A 15,908-nucleotide genomic window follows, 5' to 3' on the forward strand; every position below is an offset into this window, starting at 1 on the left:
TTAGGAAGGGAGTTCCAGGATTTTGACCCAGCGACAGTGAAGGAACGGCCAATATATTTGCAAGTTAGGATGGTGAGTGACTTGGAGAGGAACTTGTAGTGGTGAGCGTTCCCATGTATCTGCTGCCCTTGTTCTTCTAGATGGTAGTGGTCATGGGTTTGGAAGCTGCTGTTGAAGAAGCCTTGGTGAATTCCTACAGTGCACTTTGTAGATGGTACACACTGCTGCTACTGAGTGCTGGTGGTGGAGGGAGTGAATGTTTGTGGATGTGGTGCCAATCAAGCGGGCTGCTTTGTCCTGGATGGTGTCAAGCTTGAGTGTGATGGGAGCTGCACTCATCCAGGCAAGTGGGAAATATTCCATCACACTCCTGACTGGCGCCTTGTAGATGGTAGACAGGCTCTGTGGAGTCAGGAGGTGAGTTACTCATTGCACGATTCTTAGCCTCTGACCCGCTCTTGTAGCCACAGTATTTATATGGCTAGTCCAGTTCAGTTTCTGGTCAATGGTAACCCCCAGTATGTTGATAGTGGGGGATTCAGTGATGGTAATGACATTGAACATCAAGGGGAGATGGTCATTGCTTGACACTTGTGTGGCATGAATGTTACTTGCCACTTGTCAGCCCAAGCCTGGATATTGTCGAGGTCTTGCTTCATTTGGACATGGACTGCTTCAGTATCTGAGGAGTCGCGAATGGTGTTGAACATTGTGCAATCATCAGCAAACATCCCCACTTCTGACCTTATGATGGAAAGAAAGACATTGATGAAGCAGCTGAAGATAGTTGGGCCGAGACACTACCTTAAGGAACTCCTGCAGTGATGGCCTGGAGCTGAGATGACTGACCTCCAACAACCACAACCTTTGCGCTAGGTATGGCTCCAACCAACGGAGAGTTTTCCCCGATTACCATCGCCTCCAGTTTTGCTTGGGCTCCTTGATGCCACACTCAGTCAAATGTGGCCTTGATGTCAAGAGCAGTCACTCTCACCTCACCTTGGGAGTTCAGCTCTTTTGTCCATGTTTGATCCAAGGCTGTAATGAGGTCAGGAGCTGAGTGGCCCTGGCAGAACCCAAATTGGGCATCAGTGAGCAGGTTATTGCTAAGCAAGTGCCACTGGATAGCACTGTTGATGACCCCTTCCATTACTTTACTGATGATTGAGAGTAGACTGATGGGGTGATAATTGGCCGGGTTCAATTTGTCCTGTTTTGTGTGTGCAGGACACACTTGGGCAATTTTCCACATAGCCAGGTGGATGCCAATATTGCAGCTGTACTGGAACAACTTGGCTGGGAGCGCGGTGAGTTCTGAAGCACAAATCTTCAGTACTATTGCCAGAATGTCAGGGCCCATCGCCTTTGCAGTATCCAGTACCTTCAGCTGTTTCTTGATATCACGAATCGAATTGGCTGAAAACTAACTGGGGGCCACTGGGGGAAGCAGAGATGGATCCATCCACTTGGCACATCTGGCTGGAGATGGTTGCAAATGCTTCAGTCTTACCTTTTGCACTGATATGCTGGGCTCCCCCATCATTGAGGATGGGGATATTTGTGGGGCCTCCTCCTCCAGTGAATTGTCCACCACCATTCACAACTGGATGTGGCAGAACTGTAGGGCTTAGATCTGATCCGTTGGCTGTGGGTTTGCTTAGCTCTATCATTTGCTGCTTAGGCTGTCTGGCACACAAGTAGTCCTGTGTTATAGCTTCACCAGGTTGACACCTCAGTTTTAGGTATGCCTGGTGCTCCTCCTGGCATGCCCTCCTGCACTCTTCATTGAACCAGTGTTGATTGCTTGGTTTGGTGGTAATGGTAGAGTGGGAGATACGCCAGGCCATGAGGTTACAGATTGTGTTTGAGTACAATTCTGCTGCTAATGACCCACAGTGCCTCATGGATGCTTAGTCGAGTTGCTAGATCTGTTCGAAATCTATCCCATTAAGCATGGTGGTAGTGCTACACAACATGGAGATTATCCTCAACATGAAGGTGGGATTTCATCTCCACAAGGACTATGCGGTGGTCACTCCTACCAATACTGTCATGGACAGATGCATCAGCAGCAGGCAGGTTGATGAGAATGAGGTCAAGTATGTTTTTCCCTCTTGTTGGTTCCCTCACCACCTGCCGCAGACGCAGTCTAGCAGCTGTCATTCAGGGCTCGGCCAGCTCGGTCAGTAATGGTGCCACTCTTGGTGATGGACATTGAGGTCTCCCACGTGGAGTACATTCTGCACCCTTTCCACCCTCAGTGCTTCCTTCCAAGTGGTGTTCAACATGGTGGAGCACTGATTCATCAGCTGAGGGAGGGCAGTACGTGGTAATCAGGAGGTTTCCTTGTCCATGTTTGACTTGGTGCCTTGAGACTTCATGGATTCTGAAGCCGATGTTTACCACTGTGCCGCCACCCCTACAGGCCTGTCCTGCCGGTGGGGCAGGACATAACCAGGGATGCTGGTAGTGGTGCCTGGGACATCATCTGTAAAGTATGATTCCATGAGGATGAATATGTCAGGCTGTTGCTTGACTAGTCTGGGAGACAGTTCTCCCAATTTTGGCACTAGCCCCCCAGATGCAGGGTTGACAGTGCTGCGATTGCTGTTGTTGTTTCCAGTGCCTAGGTCAATGCCGGGTGGTCCATCCGGTTTCATTCCTTTTTTGTGACTTTGTATTGGTTTGTTACAGCTGAGTGGCTTGCTAGGCCATTTCAGAGGGCATTCAAGAGTCAACCACATGTAGACCAGACCAGATAAGGATGACAGATTTCCTTCCCTTAGTGAACCAGATGGGTTTTTACAACAATTGACAATGGTTTCATGGTCATCATTAGACTTTTAATTCCAGATTTTTATTGAATTCAAATTCCACCATCTGCCATGGTGGGATTCAAACTCAGGTCCCCGGAGCATTACCCTGGTTCTGGATTACTAGTCCAGCGACAATACCACTACACCATCCCGAATTAACCAGGCTTTTAAGAACATTTTACTTCATGAAATTAATCATTGCAAATCAGAACTGAAAAAGACATTAAGAGCCAAGGTAAATTTATTTTAATTAAGCACTAGCTCGTCAGTGTCTACTGTGTTGTCATTGGGATGAGCCCTGTGGGTACACCAAACACTCCCAGAACAAAATACAAAGGAAAGCTCTCTCTAACAAGCTCCCACAACGTTCCTCAACATCAGTAGAGTCTATGGTCAGCCCAACAACTTGTATTTATAGAGCACCTTAAAATGTAGTAAAACATCCAGTGGTTTCACGAGTGTGTTATCAAACAAATTTGACACAGTCACGTAGGGAAATATTAGGACTCGTGACCAAAAGCTTGTTCAAAGAAGGTTTTAAGGAGTGCCTTAAAGGAGGAAAGAAAGAGGTGGAGAGGTTTAGATGGAGTTCCAGACCTCAAGGCCTTGGCAACTGAAAGCACGGCCACCAATGGTGGAACAATTAAAATCTGGAATCGAGGTGTTTAATGAGCCAAATATAGGTCAGCGATGCAGGGACGGAAGGTGAACACGACTTAGTGAACGTTGGAACACCAGCAGTATCCTTTCACATCCCTCACTACCCATTCACACCAGCAGAGGGAATGTCAAATTAAGAGTTTGGTGCTGTGTTGACACTGCTATTTGGCAATGATTCAGGTACTCATTGTGACTGGCAGAAAGCAAACTTGTGACCAGAAGTGACCTTAGCTCAAAGCCGCCAGCTTCCGTGTCTATGCTGTTGTCAGGAGGTTTGCGGTAAGTTACTTGTCAAGGTGAAAAGCCCACACCTGTCAATAATGGGCAAGTCTGGCCTCAGCTCTGTAGCCATCTAATTAAAGTGAGTGCATTCCTGATTGAAACAGTGAACTTCAATCCCTATCTCACCAATCTATAGCAATGCTTTCTTGTATATAATCTACTGGACAGGTTCTGATCACCTGAGAGGAGTCAGAGAGTAATTTTCCTGAATTTTTTCCTCTCCCTTAATGGCTTTTTTCACCTCTCCAAGGAAATGACTTGGAATATGGAGATGGGGGGAAAAGAAGGAAGTCTTTAGTCATGGTATATGCAGCAGGCTTGATGGAGCAAACTACTTTGCCTACCATCAATTTCAAATGTTTATGTCAAAACCACAGCATTGCCTTAGATATTGTTAAAAATCCAAACTACAAAATATATCACAAGTGTGAAATCTTTATTGCATTAGCTCAGCTGTAGTACAAAAATGTTCTACTGTAAATTACTGTTAAAAAGCTAATCATTTATGGTTTAAGCAGTTCCTGCAGATACACAGAGTTCATCTGGTAAGCTTTCAGCCAATCAGAATTTCTCTTTGAACTTCCATAGTAAGGATAACCAATGGTAGCGTAGTAATTGCGCCAGGCACGATAGTAAGCCTTCCAGTAATCACCAGAACAATCAGGTTCAGCGGGCAGTACCTGTCTGCTTTCAGGGTAAGTGCGTGATGCATCCTCACTGCCCACCTCTTGCTCACCGGGAGCTTTGGCTCTTTCAGCTGATCCAAATTTGGGATCGCCCTTGGGTCTCTTCCTGCTGCCCTTAGAAGGCGAGCCTTTAAGAGAGGGGCTTTTAAGACCTAACCCTGTATCTTTTTCAAGCGGCCTTTTGGAAGGTGCACAGGAGAAAGAATCAGAAGCTGCACGGCCTTTGAAGCCCTCGTGCCAGGTATGGGGCTGGAAGGCGGGAAGGCTTCTCCCACTCTGGTTGGGAATGTTCTCCAGTGCAGGGCCCGTGTCCTTCCTCCGCAGGCCTTCATCATGGGCACGTGTGGTCACCGGCACCTCTGCCTCTGTAGATGATTCCCTGCTGCTGGACCTGCTTCGTGTCGAAGAGCTAGCACTGGTGCTGGAATCGCTGGAGTCTTGGCCATCCAACACAGGTGGTTTTGCCCATTTTTGAGAAGTGTGCAGACACATCATATCTTTCTTACTTAAAAACAGGCTACTGTTCTGCTCGCGGAGCATCAGTTCTCGGCTCTCTGAATCTTCGCCTTCGTTCAACGATTTCTCCTTCAAGATCCCAGCGAAACCTGTCCACCGCCGAACTACTTCCACTGGATTCTTGTTTCGTTCAGCAAGGAAGCGCTCGTAATCTTCTACAATTTCCACAAAATTCAATGATCTCTTCCCACGTTTTGAACTTTTCTTAAACAGTGGCAGGGCTGGGATTTTTGGAAGCGATTCTTGCAGCGCCTTCCTGCTTTGAATTGTGATGGCGACCTGTTCACTCGATGACTGGGGCCCATCGCAGGACATAGTAGCTTGGAGATTCGACTGAACTTTCATTTTGATGTCATTGTTGGGTACGTGGCAGATACTAACGTCAGGCGTCTTTCCAACATCCACCCCAAGCTCCTGGGGCTCTTTTTCTGTCGCCGCCTTCCTCAATTTCTGAACTTTCCTGGTCGTGAACATCTTTCCAGTTAGTTCGACGGGAGGCAGTGAAAGTGGCTCCAGGCCTGCGCCCTGCTGCTTTGCAGCCATTGAAGGTTCAACTTCAGCGGACGGTGAAGTTGCCTCAAGGGATGAATTCTTAGCCTCTTGTACCTTGATGACTTCTACATCCCAATCAACAGGCTCTTCCAGTAGTCCTGGTGGAATTGGATCTATTTAAAAGAAAGAAAATATAAAGAATTGGCAGCAAAGACCTTACAGAGTCTACGTATTCTCCTCAGACTTACACTACTGAAGTCTCTTATTGTGTATGGGCATGGCGAGGAGGTAGGATAGTGGGATGCAGTTACTTTATGCTGGATACTTGTCAACTTCAGCCTGAAACACGCAAACATTTTTCAACCAACACAGTTCCTTCAACAAAACAACTAAATAGTCATTTGGTAGTACAGAACTTGAGCATTACTGAAAGAGACAGACATTTTTGTTGAAGCTTTTCGTTTTGCACTCATCAGGGCAATCGCAGGAAAAATACCAATGCCAGGGGAAACAACATTTACATTATATGAGAAAAGAGTGCCTATTGGTTGGCAAGTGGTAGAGGGGTTGCTATTGAGAATGCACCAGTTGATGGTAACTGACAGTTAACTGCCAAACACGGTCTGAAAATTAAACTAGGCAGCTTGACTCTGGTCAAGAACTAGCGAATGGCTGTCACTTATTTTGTTTAGCTAAAACAGGCGCAACATATCTACAAGTTCTGTTTGCAAAGAACAGGGCCTTGCATATAAGTACCTTCCAGTATAGCTTGAAAGCAATTAAACATCAACTGACCAGCTGAAACTTAATTAGGTTGTGAGATATTAAAAGGGATACAAATAAAATATGGTCAACAATTTATTTTAAAAAATAAGGTTTTTTAATGGTTCAAGTGTGTAGTTACAATTTAGTGCTAGTTAGAAATAATTTAGAAGATTGCATTTGCAAGTAAATTCACTATCACCACCTACCAGGTAAACTCAGGAGCTGAAGATTGCAACGTTGTGCTATTAGCTCCAACTCATTCTCCTCTTCACCACGACAACAATAAGTTACAGCCAAGCCTTGAGTGCCTGAATGAATATCAAAGGAAAATTAAGACGCAAGATTTTTCCCCCCGTTTCCAAAGGACTAATTAATGCTATCTTAACAAAATGGCAAATGTTCCCAAATTGATTTTCTCATTTACTTTTCTAAAGTCACTGACTACTGTTAGCATAACTGCTCTCCAGTATTAAGAGGTCCTTCCTTCATTCACGAATCTGGAGCACAAAAGTTATTTGATTGCAAAAAGGCTCACAGCCAAACTCAAATGATACCTCCTGCCCATAATCCCTAAAGACAACTTTCAGTTCAGCAGCGACAGACAGGCAGCAAATGCTTATATAGCATTTATTTCATCCTGAAACAGTTTGTAGTTAATTAATGACTTCTGAAGTGGTCAGTTATGTAGGTTAATGTGCCAGCTAACTGCATACAAGGCCTCAAAAACTATAGGGAGGTAAACTTATCAATTTATCTGGTTTTGGTGTTATTACCCACAGGATAAGTGCTGGCCAGGATATCAGGAGAACTCTTGCTCGTTTCTGAACAGTATCAGGGGATATTCTACTTCCATTTGAACAGAAGGCAGGACCTCAGTTTAACATCTCATCCAAAAGAGGGCACCTCTGACCATTGGGCACTCCCTCAGTACTGCACTGGAGTGTCAGCCTAGATTGTGTGCTCAAATCTTGAGGGTTGGACCCAAGCCCCAGTAATGCCACAGATTCAGGATGGGAAAGCCATTATTCACAGACCAGAACATCTACACATTTATATAAAGTAACAAAGATATTTACAGCAATAATCCAATATCCGTGTGTAGACAACCCCATAAACCCTGGCTTCATAGTCAGTTCAGGGATATCAAATCAATGACCTAAATTGGATTACTGTTTTGATAGAAAAAGTACATTCAACCCATGTGCCACTACGCTCATTCATGATGTTTAAACAGATTAGTATCATTACAACAACAAAAAAAAATGCCTACTCCCAAGATTCCTCTAAACTAGTAGTTCTCTAATGAAAACCAGAGCAAGAGAGATACCAGTAAGTGCACCTAAGACCCTAAAGAAATTTATGACAATGTTCCGTCCCTTAATTCCCAATACAGGTGCAATAGAAATTTCTTTAGGAGTCAAAGGACCTGAAGCTACATTTCAGAGTTTAATCTTTTACATAAAGTTTACGTAAAAACATTTACAGTACCATTTTCATAAATCACCCCCATTAATGCAATTTCAGAATGCCACAGCACACCTCAAGTACATGAGGGTGAAAGGAATAAAAGGATATGTGGATAGAGAAATGAAGTAAATCAGGGAAGAGGCTTGTGTGGAGCATAACCACCACCAATTGAGCCAAATGGCCCATTCAGTGCTGTAAATTCCATGTAGCTCATACCAAAGCGGCCAGCTCTTCCAATTCGGTGCATGTATGTCTCCCAGTCCTGGGGTACATCAAGGTTAACAACTAGGTTCACTTTCTCTGCATCAATTCCTCTGGAAGTCTGAAAGAGACAACACCCACTGCTGTATAAATATCAAACACCTTTACACCATACTAAATCCATACACAGCATACATTCCCACAGCCACAGCCTGGTGCAGCTGTGCCCAAACTTTTACATTTTTGTGGCAAACTTATGCAGAATCTCAAGGTTTGGGGCGGGGGTGGGGGGTGGTGGGTGAGGAAAGAGAGAAAGGACAATGACGGTGTAGTCATGTTCAACACTGACCTGACTACTTGCTCACACACAAACTTTCCAATACCAGTCACCAGATTGAGAGTTTGCACAACAGCTAATTGTTCACTTCCCTAACGGAGAAGGTTAAGTCCAGTTGTTGCACCTCTGCCCCTGCCTCAGATGACATGACTTGTACTGATAGAACTGGAAATCATTCAAGTGCTTTTATGCAGTTGAAGGAGCTCAATGTTTTATTTAAATGATATTAAACAGAAAATTATTTCATTACAATGAGAGCTAGGAATCTGAATTATGGATACATTTCTCCATTAAATACAGCATTGTAGAACTAATCAAAGACCCCTCATAATCTGGTATCGCACATATAAGAGCAAAGTACACATCAGGACACATTGGTCCAACAAGTTAGGGAACAGTGGGTGCACTCCATCACTATAAATTCCAGAGTTTAACATCTCTGGTGCTTACTGATGCTGAAGTATTTTTTATTATTTTTTTATGGAACATAAAATTATAGAATATAGGAACAGGAATAAGCCATTCAACCCATCGAGCCTGCTCCACCATTCAACATGATCATCTGCTTCAATGCCCTTTTCTCACACTATCCTCATATACACAATACTCCACTTGCTGTACCTGCATGTTAACCTTCAGAGACTTACTGATGAGGACACCTAGGTTCTTTTGTACATCTACGCTTTCTAATCTCTTACCATTTAGGAAATATGCTGTGCATCTCTTCCTCCTACCAAAATGGAAAACCTCACAATTTTCCACATTATATTCCATCTGCCATGTTCTTGCCTACTCACTAAGTCTGTCCAAATCCTCTTGGCGCCGCTTTGCAAATTCCCCACAACACCTAGCTTTCCCATCTAGCTTTGTCATCTGAGAGCTTGGAAACATTACATTTGGTCCCCACATCCAAATCATTGATATATGTGAACAGCTGGGGCCCCAAGTACTGATCCCTGCAATACCCCACTAGTCAGTCACAGGTTGCCAACATGAGAATGACCATTTTATTTCTACTCTGTTTTCCGCCTGTCAATCAATCCATGCCAGTATATTACCTCCTATTCCAAGGTGCTTTAATTTTGCTAACCAAACTCCTGTGGAGGACCTAATCAAAAGCCTTCTGAAAATCCAAGTATACTACATCCACCGACTCCCCTTTATCAATTGTTAGTAACATTCTCAAAAAACTCCAACAGATTCATCAAACACGATTTCCCATTCATAAATCCACATTGAATATGCCCAATCAATTTATGGGATGTGGGCATCACTGGAAAGGCCAACATTTGTTGCCCATCCTAATTCCCCTTGAACTGAGTGGCTTGCTAGGCCATTTCAGAGGGCAGTTAGGAGTCAGCCACACTGCTGACAGTCTGGAATCACATGTAGGCCAGACTGGGTAAGGATGGCAGATTTCCTTCTTTAAAGGGCATTGGTGAACCAGATGGGTTTTTATAACAATTGATGATAGTTTCACAGTCACCATTACGGAGAGCAGCTTTTTTTTAAAATTCAAGTTTGTTAATTGAATTGAAATTCCACCGGCTGCCACGGTGATGTCGGAACCCATGTCCCCACAGCATGAGCCTGGGCCTCTGGATTACTACACCACGTCACTTCACAAAGTCTGTGTAAAGGCACCCTAATTCAACAGGAGAGAGTATATTCATTTGTTAGTACAGAATTTGATTATTGCTGATAAAAGGAGACATGTCGAAGCTTTTCATCTTGCACTCATCAGGACACTTCGCAAGAATACCAATATAAGGGGAAAGACAACAATTTTTTTAATTCGTTCATGGGATGTGGGCCTTACTGGCTAGGCCAGCATTTATTGCCCATCCCTAGTTGTCTTTGTTCAGAGGGCATTTTTTAAGAGTCAACCGCACTGCTGTGGGGTCACACGTAGACCAGACCAGGTAAGAGCAGCAGATTTCCTTCCTTAAAGAACATTAGTGAACCAGATGGGCTTTTACAACAATCAGCAATGGTTCAGTGGTCATCATGACTTTTTAATTCCAGATTTTTATTGAACTCAAATTTCACCATCTGTTATGGTGGGATTCAAACCAGGCATTACCCTGGGTCTCTGGAATACTAATCCAGTGACAGTACCACTTTGCCCCCGCCTCACCACACTGTAAGAGAAGAGTGCTGACTGATTGGCAAATGGACTCGGATTGGTATAGGTGTTGCCATAGAGAATACACCAATTGATGGGGACTGATAGTTAACTGCCAAGTATCATCTGAAATTTAAACCAGGCAGCTTGACCGATTGGTCAAAGCATTGCCCTGGGGAATGAGTCAATGAATAGCTGTCACTTATTTTGTTTAGTTGAAACAGCTGCAATGTGTGTACAAGTTCTGTCTGCAAAGAACAGGGCCCTGTGTATTAATATATGTAGCTTCCAGTAAACAGCAATGCACCATACTGCAAGCCCAACTGGCAATCTTAAATTGGTGGTCAGCGTAATTCTTAGGACACTGAGGATTATTTAGCAAATGTTGTCCAATTGCAGAGTCATATCTAATGTTGGGCACCGTGTTTTGAGTTTATTACTATATTAATACACAGGGCCTTGTTCTTTGCAGACAAAGAACATGTACACACATTGTGCCTCTTTCAGCTAAACAAAATCAGTGATAGACATTACAAAAACAAAATTTGCTGGAAAAACTCAGCAGCCCTGACCGCATCTGTGGAGAGAAAGACAGAGTTAACGTTTCAAGTCCGTATGACCCTTCTTCAGAACTAAAGAGAAGTAGAAATGTGGTGAAATATATACTGTTTAAGTGGCGGTGGGACAGGTGAAGCTGGATAGAAGGCCAACGATAGGTGGAGACAAAGGAGAAATTGTGAAAGATGTCATAAACAAAAGGTCGAAGGGGTGTTGATAGTGGTGACACTGGCTAAAGGAGGCACTAATGGTGACATTAAGAGTAGAAAGCAGGATACCAATTGACACCAATGCCCATCCAGGATCCTCCACCTCTTCCCGTCCCTCTGACCCCATCCCATCTTCTAATCCCAGCTGCAGCCATGTGTTCACCATACCCCCCGACCTTCCTCTCTCTGATGCAGAACGTTCAGTGCTCAGCAAAGGACTCAGTTTCATACCCTTACACCCTCACCTCAATGCTGAACTCTTCTTCCGCCACCTTCATCTCCATGCTCAATTATTTTGGCAGGAGTCTTCTCCCTGTTCAACGGATTCTTTTACCTGCCTCCAGTATTCCCCCTCCACCTGGGCCCCTCCCTCCAGCCTCTTACCTGGTCTTGATCTTTTCACTGAGAGCTGTCAGCATGACATCGGCCATCTCAATTTCTCTGCCCCTCTCACCCACTGTAACCTGTCTCCTTCTGAACTTGCCGCACTCCATTCTCCCGGGTCCAACCCTGACTTTATCAAACCTGCTGACAAGGGTGGTGCTGCTGTTGTCTGGCATACTGACCTCTACCTTGTAGAGGCTGAGCGCCAACTCACAGACACTTCCTCTTACCTGGGCCATGACCCCACCACCGAACATCAAGCCATTGTTTCCAGGACTGTCACTGACCTCATCTCCTCTGGAGATCTTCCCTCCACAGCTTCCAACCTCAGTCTCCCAACCTCAGACAGCACACTTCTACCTCCTCCCCAAAATCCACAAACAGGACTGTCCCGGCAGACCGATCGTGTCAGCCTGTTCCTGCCCTACGGAACTCATTTCTTCCTATCTTGACTCCATTCTCTCTCCCCTTGCCCAGACTCTTCCCACCTACATCCACGATTCCTCTGATGCCCTACATCATATGAACAGTTTCCAGTTCCCTGGCCCCAACCACCACCTCTTCACCATGGACATCCAATCCCTCTACACCTCCACCCCCAATAGGATGGTCTGAGGGCTCTCCACTTCTTCCTTGAACAGAGGCCCAAAAAATCCCCATCAACCACCACTCTCCTCCGTCTGGCTGAACTTGTTCTCTCACTGAACAATTTCTCCTTAAACTTGTCTCACTTCCTCCAAATAAAAGGTGTGGCTATGGGTAGCTGCATGGACCCCAATTATGCCTGTCTCTTTATGGGTATGTGGAACATTCCTTTTTCCAATCCTACTCAGGCCCCCTCCCACAACTCTTTCTCCAGCACATCGATGAATGTTTCGGTGCCGCTCCACGCTCTCGTCTGGACCTGGAAAAATTTATTAATTTTGCTTCCAACTTCCACATGGTCCATCTCTGACACTTCCCTTCCTCGAACTCTGTGTCTCAATTTCTAGTGATAGACTGTCCACCAATATTCATTACAAGCCCACTGACTCCCACAGCTACCTAGACTACAACTCCTCACACCCTGCTTTCTGTAACGATTCCATCCCATTCTCTCGGTTCCTTCGTCTCAGTCACATCTGTTCCGATGATGCCACTTTCCAAAACAGTGCTTCTAACATGTCTTCCTTCACCGAGGTTTCCCACCCACGGCGGTTGACAGGGCCCTCAACTGTGCCCAACCCATCTCCCGAACCTCTGCCCTCCCACCTTCCTCGCCCTCCCAGAACCAAGATAGGGTCCCCCTTGTCCTCACTTTGCACCCCACCAGCCTCCGCATTCAAAGAAGCATCCTCCGCCATTTCCGCCAACTCCAATATGATGCCACCACCAAACACATCTTCCCTTCACCCCACCGTTGGCATTCCGTAGGGACCATTCCCTCCATCACCCCCTACACCTCAACCCCCTCCCATGGCACTTTCCCATGTAATCACAGAAGATGCAACACCTGCCCCTTTACGTCCCCCCCTCCTCACTGTCCAAACACTCCTTTCAAGTGAAGCAGCATTTCACTTGCACTTCCCTCAATTTACTCTACTGCATTCACTGCTCCCAATGTGGTCTCCTCTACATTGGAGACACCAAACGCAGACTGGGTGACCGCTTTGCGGAACACCTTCGGTCTGTCCGCAAGCATGACCCAGACCTTCCTTTCGCTTGCCATTTCAACACACCACCCTGCTCTCATGCCCCCATGTCTGTTCTTGGCCTGCTACAATGTTCCAGTGAAGCTCAACGCAAACTGGAGGAACAGCACCTCATCTTCCGATTAGGCACTTTACAGACTTCCAGACTTAACAGTGAGTTCAACAACTTCAGATCATGAATATAAAAACAAAAAACTGCAGATGCTGGAAATCCAAAACAAAAACAGAAACAGAAATACCTGGAAAAACTCAGCAGGTCTGTCAGCATCGGTGGAGGAGAGCACAGTTGACGTTTCGATTCCTCATGACCCTTCAACAGAACTAAGTAAAAATAGGAAAAGGGTGAAATATAAGCTGGTTTTGGGGAGGGGGGGGGACGACGGACGGACAGTTGTTGGGACAAGCAGCCGGTAATAGGTGGAGATAACCAAAAGATGTCACAGACAAAAGGAGAAAGAGGTGTTGAAAGTGGTCATATTATCTAAAGGAATGTGCTAATTAAGAGTAAAGAGCAGGACAGCCAAGGCACAGATAGCTCTAGCAGGGGTGAGAGAATACTAAAAGGTAGAGATAAACAATGGGTGGAAATACATTTAAAAATAATGGGAATAGGTGGGAAATGAAAAATCTATATAAATTGTAAAAAACAAAAAGGAGGGGGAAAAAATCAGAAAGGGGGTGGGGATGGAGGAGAGAGTTCAAGATTTAAAATTGTTGAACTCAATATTCAGTCCGGAAGGCTGTAAAGTGCCTATTCGGAAGATGAGGTGCTGTTCCTCCAGTTTACATTGAGCTTCACTGGAACAATGCAGCAGGCCAAGGACAGATATGTGGGAAAGAGAGCAGGGTGGATTGTCGAAATGGCAAGCACAGGGAGGTCTGGGTAATGCTTGCGGATAGACCGAAGGTCATGAACTCTCTCCTCCATCCTCGCCTTTTTTTTCCAATATTTATTTTTTTATATACACACACTTTTCCCCCACCTATTTCTATTATTTTAAAAATGTATTTCCATTCATTGTTTTGTCCCCACCTTTTAGCCTATTTCAATCTTTATCCCACATCAGCCCTCCCCACACTCCACCCCTGCTCGGGCCATCTGTCACTTGCTCATCCTGCTTTCTACTCTTAACACCACCATTAGCACCTCTTTTAGCCAGTATCACCACCATCAACACCCCTTCAGCCTTTTGTTTATGACGTCTTTTGCAACCTCTCTTTTGCCTCCACCTATCGCTGGCCTTCTATCCAGCTTCACCTGTCCCACCCCACCTTAAACAGTATATATTTCATCACATTTCTACTTCTCTTTAGTCCTGAAGAGTCATATGGACTCAAAACGTTAACCCTGTCTTTCTCTCCACAGATGCTGTCAGACCTGCTGAGATTTTCCAGCAATTTTTGTTTTTGTTTCAGATTTCCAGCATCCGTAGTATTTTGCTTTTATCTCAGTGATAGCCATTCGCTGACTCTTTCTGCAGGGCAATGCCTTAACCAATCAGGGTCAAGCTGCCTGGTTTAAATTTCAGACAATGTTTGGCAGTTTGACAGTCACAATCCATTGGTGCATTATCCATGGTAACGCCTCTAGCAGAGTCCACTTGCCAACCAATCAGCACTTTCTTCTCACAGTATAATTGTTTTCCCCTTAAATTGGTATTCTTGCGGTGTCCTGATGAGTGCAAGACAAAAAGCTTCGACATGTTGCTTTTCTCAGCAATACTTAGTGTGTTCAAGATGGCAAAGGTTCAAATGGAAGGGGGAGTTAAAAGCTTAATTAGGAATAGACAATTGGAGCGATAAAGCTATTTAAAATTATGAAAGGGTTTCATAGGGTAGATGTAAAGGTACGTTTCCAATTATGGATGTGGGCAGAGAGTTCAGGACTAGGAGCTTTAAAAAAAGAGATAGTTACCAATAATCCAATAAGAAATTCGGGAGAAGCTTCTTTATCCAGAGCGAGAATGTGGAACTTGCTACCACAGGGAGTAGTTGAAGCGAATAGTGTTGATACATTCAAGGAGATAAGTACATGAGGGAAAAAGGGATGGGGTGGGAGGAGGTCAGACTGCGGCAGTTGGACTGAATGGCCTGTTCCTGTGCTGTAAGTACTATGTAAAGTCAGGGAATAAGTTTTCAGCCGAAAGATGCTTCATCGAAGAGAATTAGAAAGAGACAATTTTACACAGCACTTCATCACAACTCATACATCGTTAGCTGCTTCACGTTCAATAAATTACATTCTGCTATTACCGTGGTTATGGATAAATGCAGTAGCAGTTTTGCAAATAACAAGTTCCCATAGTGTCAATGTGATGAATGTCTAGTTTGTTTGTTTCTGCTGGTGCTGGGTGTGGGAGCAACATTGGCCAGGACACCAAGAGAGCACCTGGTTCTTTATATAGTGCCATGGGATCTTTAATACCCAGCGGATCAGGCAAAAATGGCTTTTGTTTACTGTACACCTCCAACAATGCAGCACTCCCTCAGTCGAAGTTACCTGCGGCCAATTGGAGTGGGGCCTGAAGCCATAACCCTCATACTATAGGGTGTCAACAATTCAGCCAAGCTAGCAAATGGCTTTGAAGCTAATTAGACAACTCTGGAGACAGAAATCATAGAGGGAAATGGGGAGAACATTGGTAGGTGGGGTTGATCTACTAAAAGGGGACAGGCTTGTTTAGATCCAGCTGTTCTCAAAAATTCAGAGTGAAATTTC

The 15,908-nt window shown here is 44.8% G+C and overlaps 1 protein-coding gene across 1 annotated transcript in view; it reads right to left on the reverse strand.

Annotated features, from left to right (window-relative positions):
* Positions 1-4,177: 4,177 nt before the first annotated feature.
* The window catches only part of ddx20 (DEAD (Asp-Glu-Ala-Asp) box polypeptide 20), a 31,775-nt gene continuing 20,044 nt past the window's right edge, over positions 4,178-15,908 (reverse strand). Inside the window, exons 9-11 of the mRNA XM_041196278.1 lie at positions 7,901-8,006; positions 6,424-6,525; positions 4,178-5,625 (exon numbers count right to left, since the gene is read on the reverse strand). Coding sequence (XP_041052212.1) covers positions 4,262-5,625; positions 6,424-6,525; positions 7,901-8,006 — 1,572 coding nt within the window. The 3' untranslated portion in view covers positions 4,178-4,261. The remainder of the gene's footprint in view (positions 5,626-6,423; positions 6,526-7,900; positions 8,007-15,908) is intronic.

This window comes from Carcharodon carcharias, chromosome 9 (genome assembly GCF_017639515.1).
Source record: "Carcharodon carcharias isolate sCarCar2 chromosome 9, sCarCar2.pri, whole genome shotgun sequence".
NCBI classification, from domain to species: domain Eukaryota; kingdom Metazoa; phylum Chordata; class Chondrichthyes; order Lamniformes; family Lamnidae; genus Carcharodon; species Carcharodon carcharias.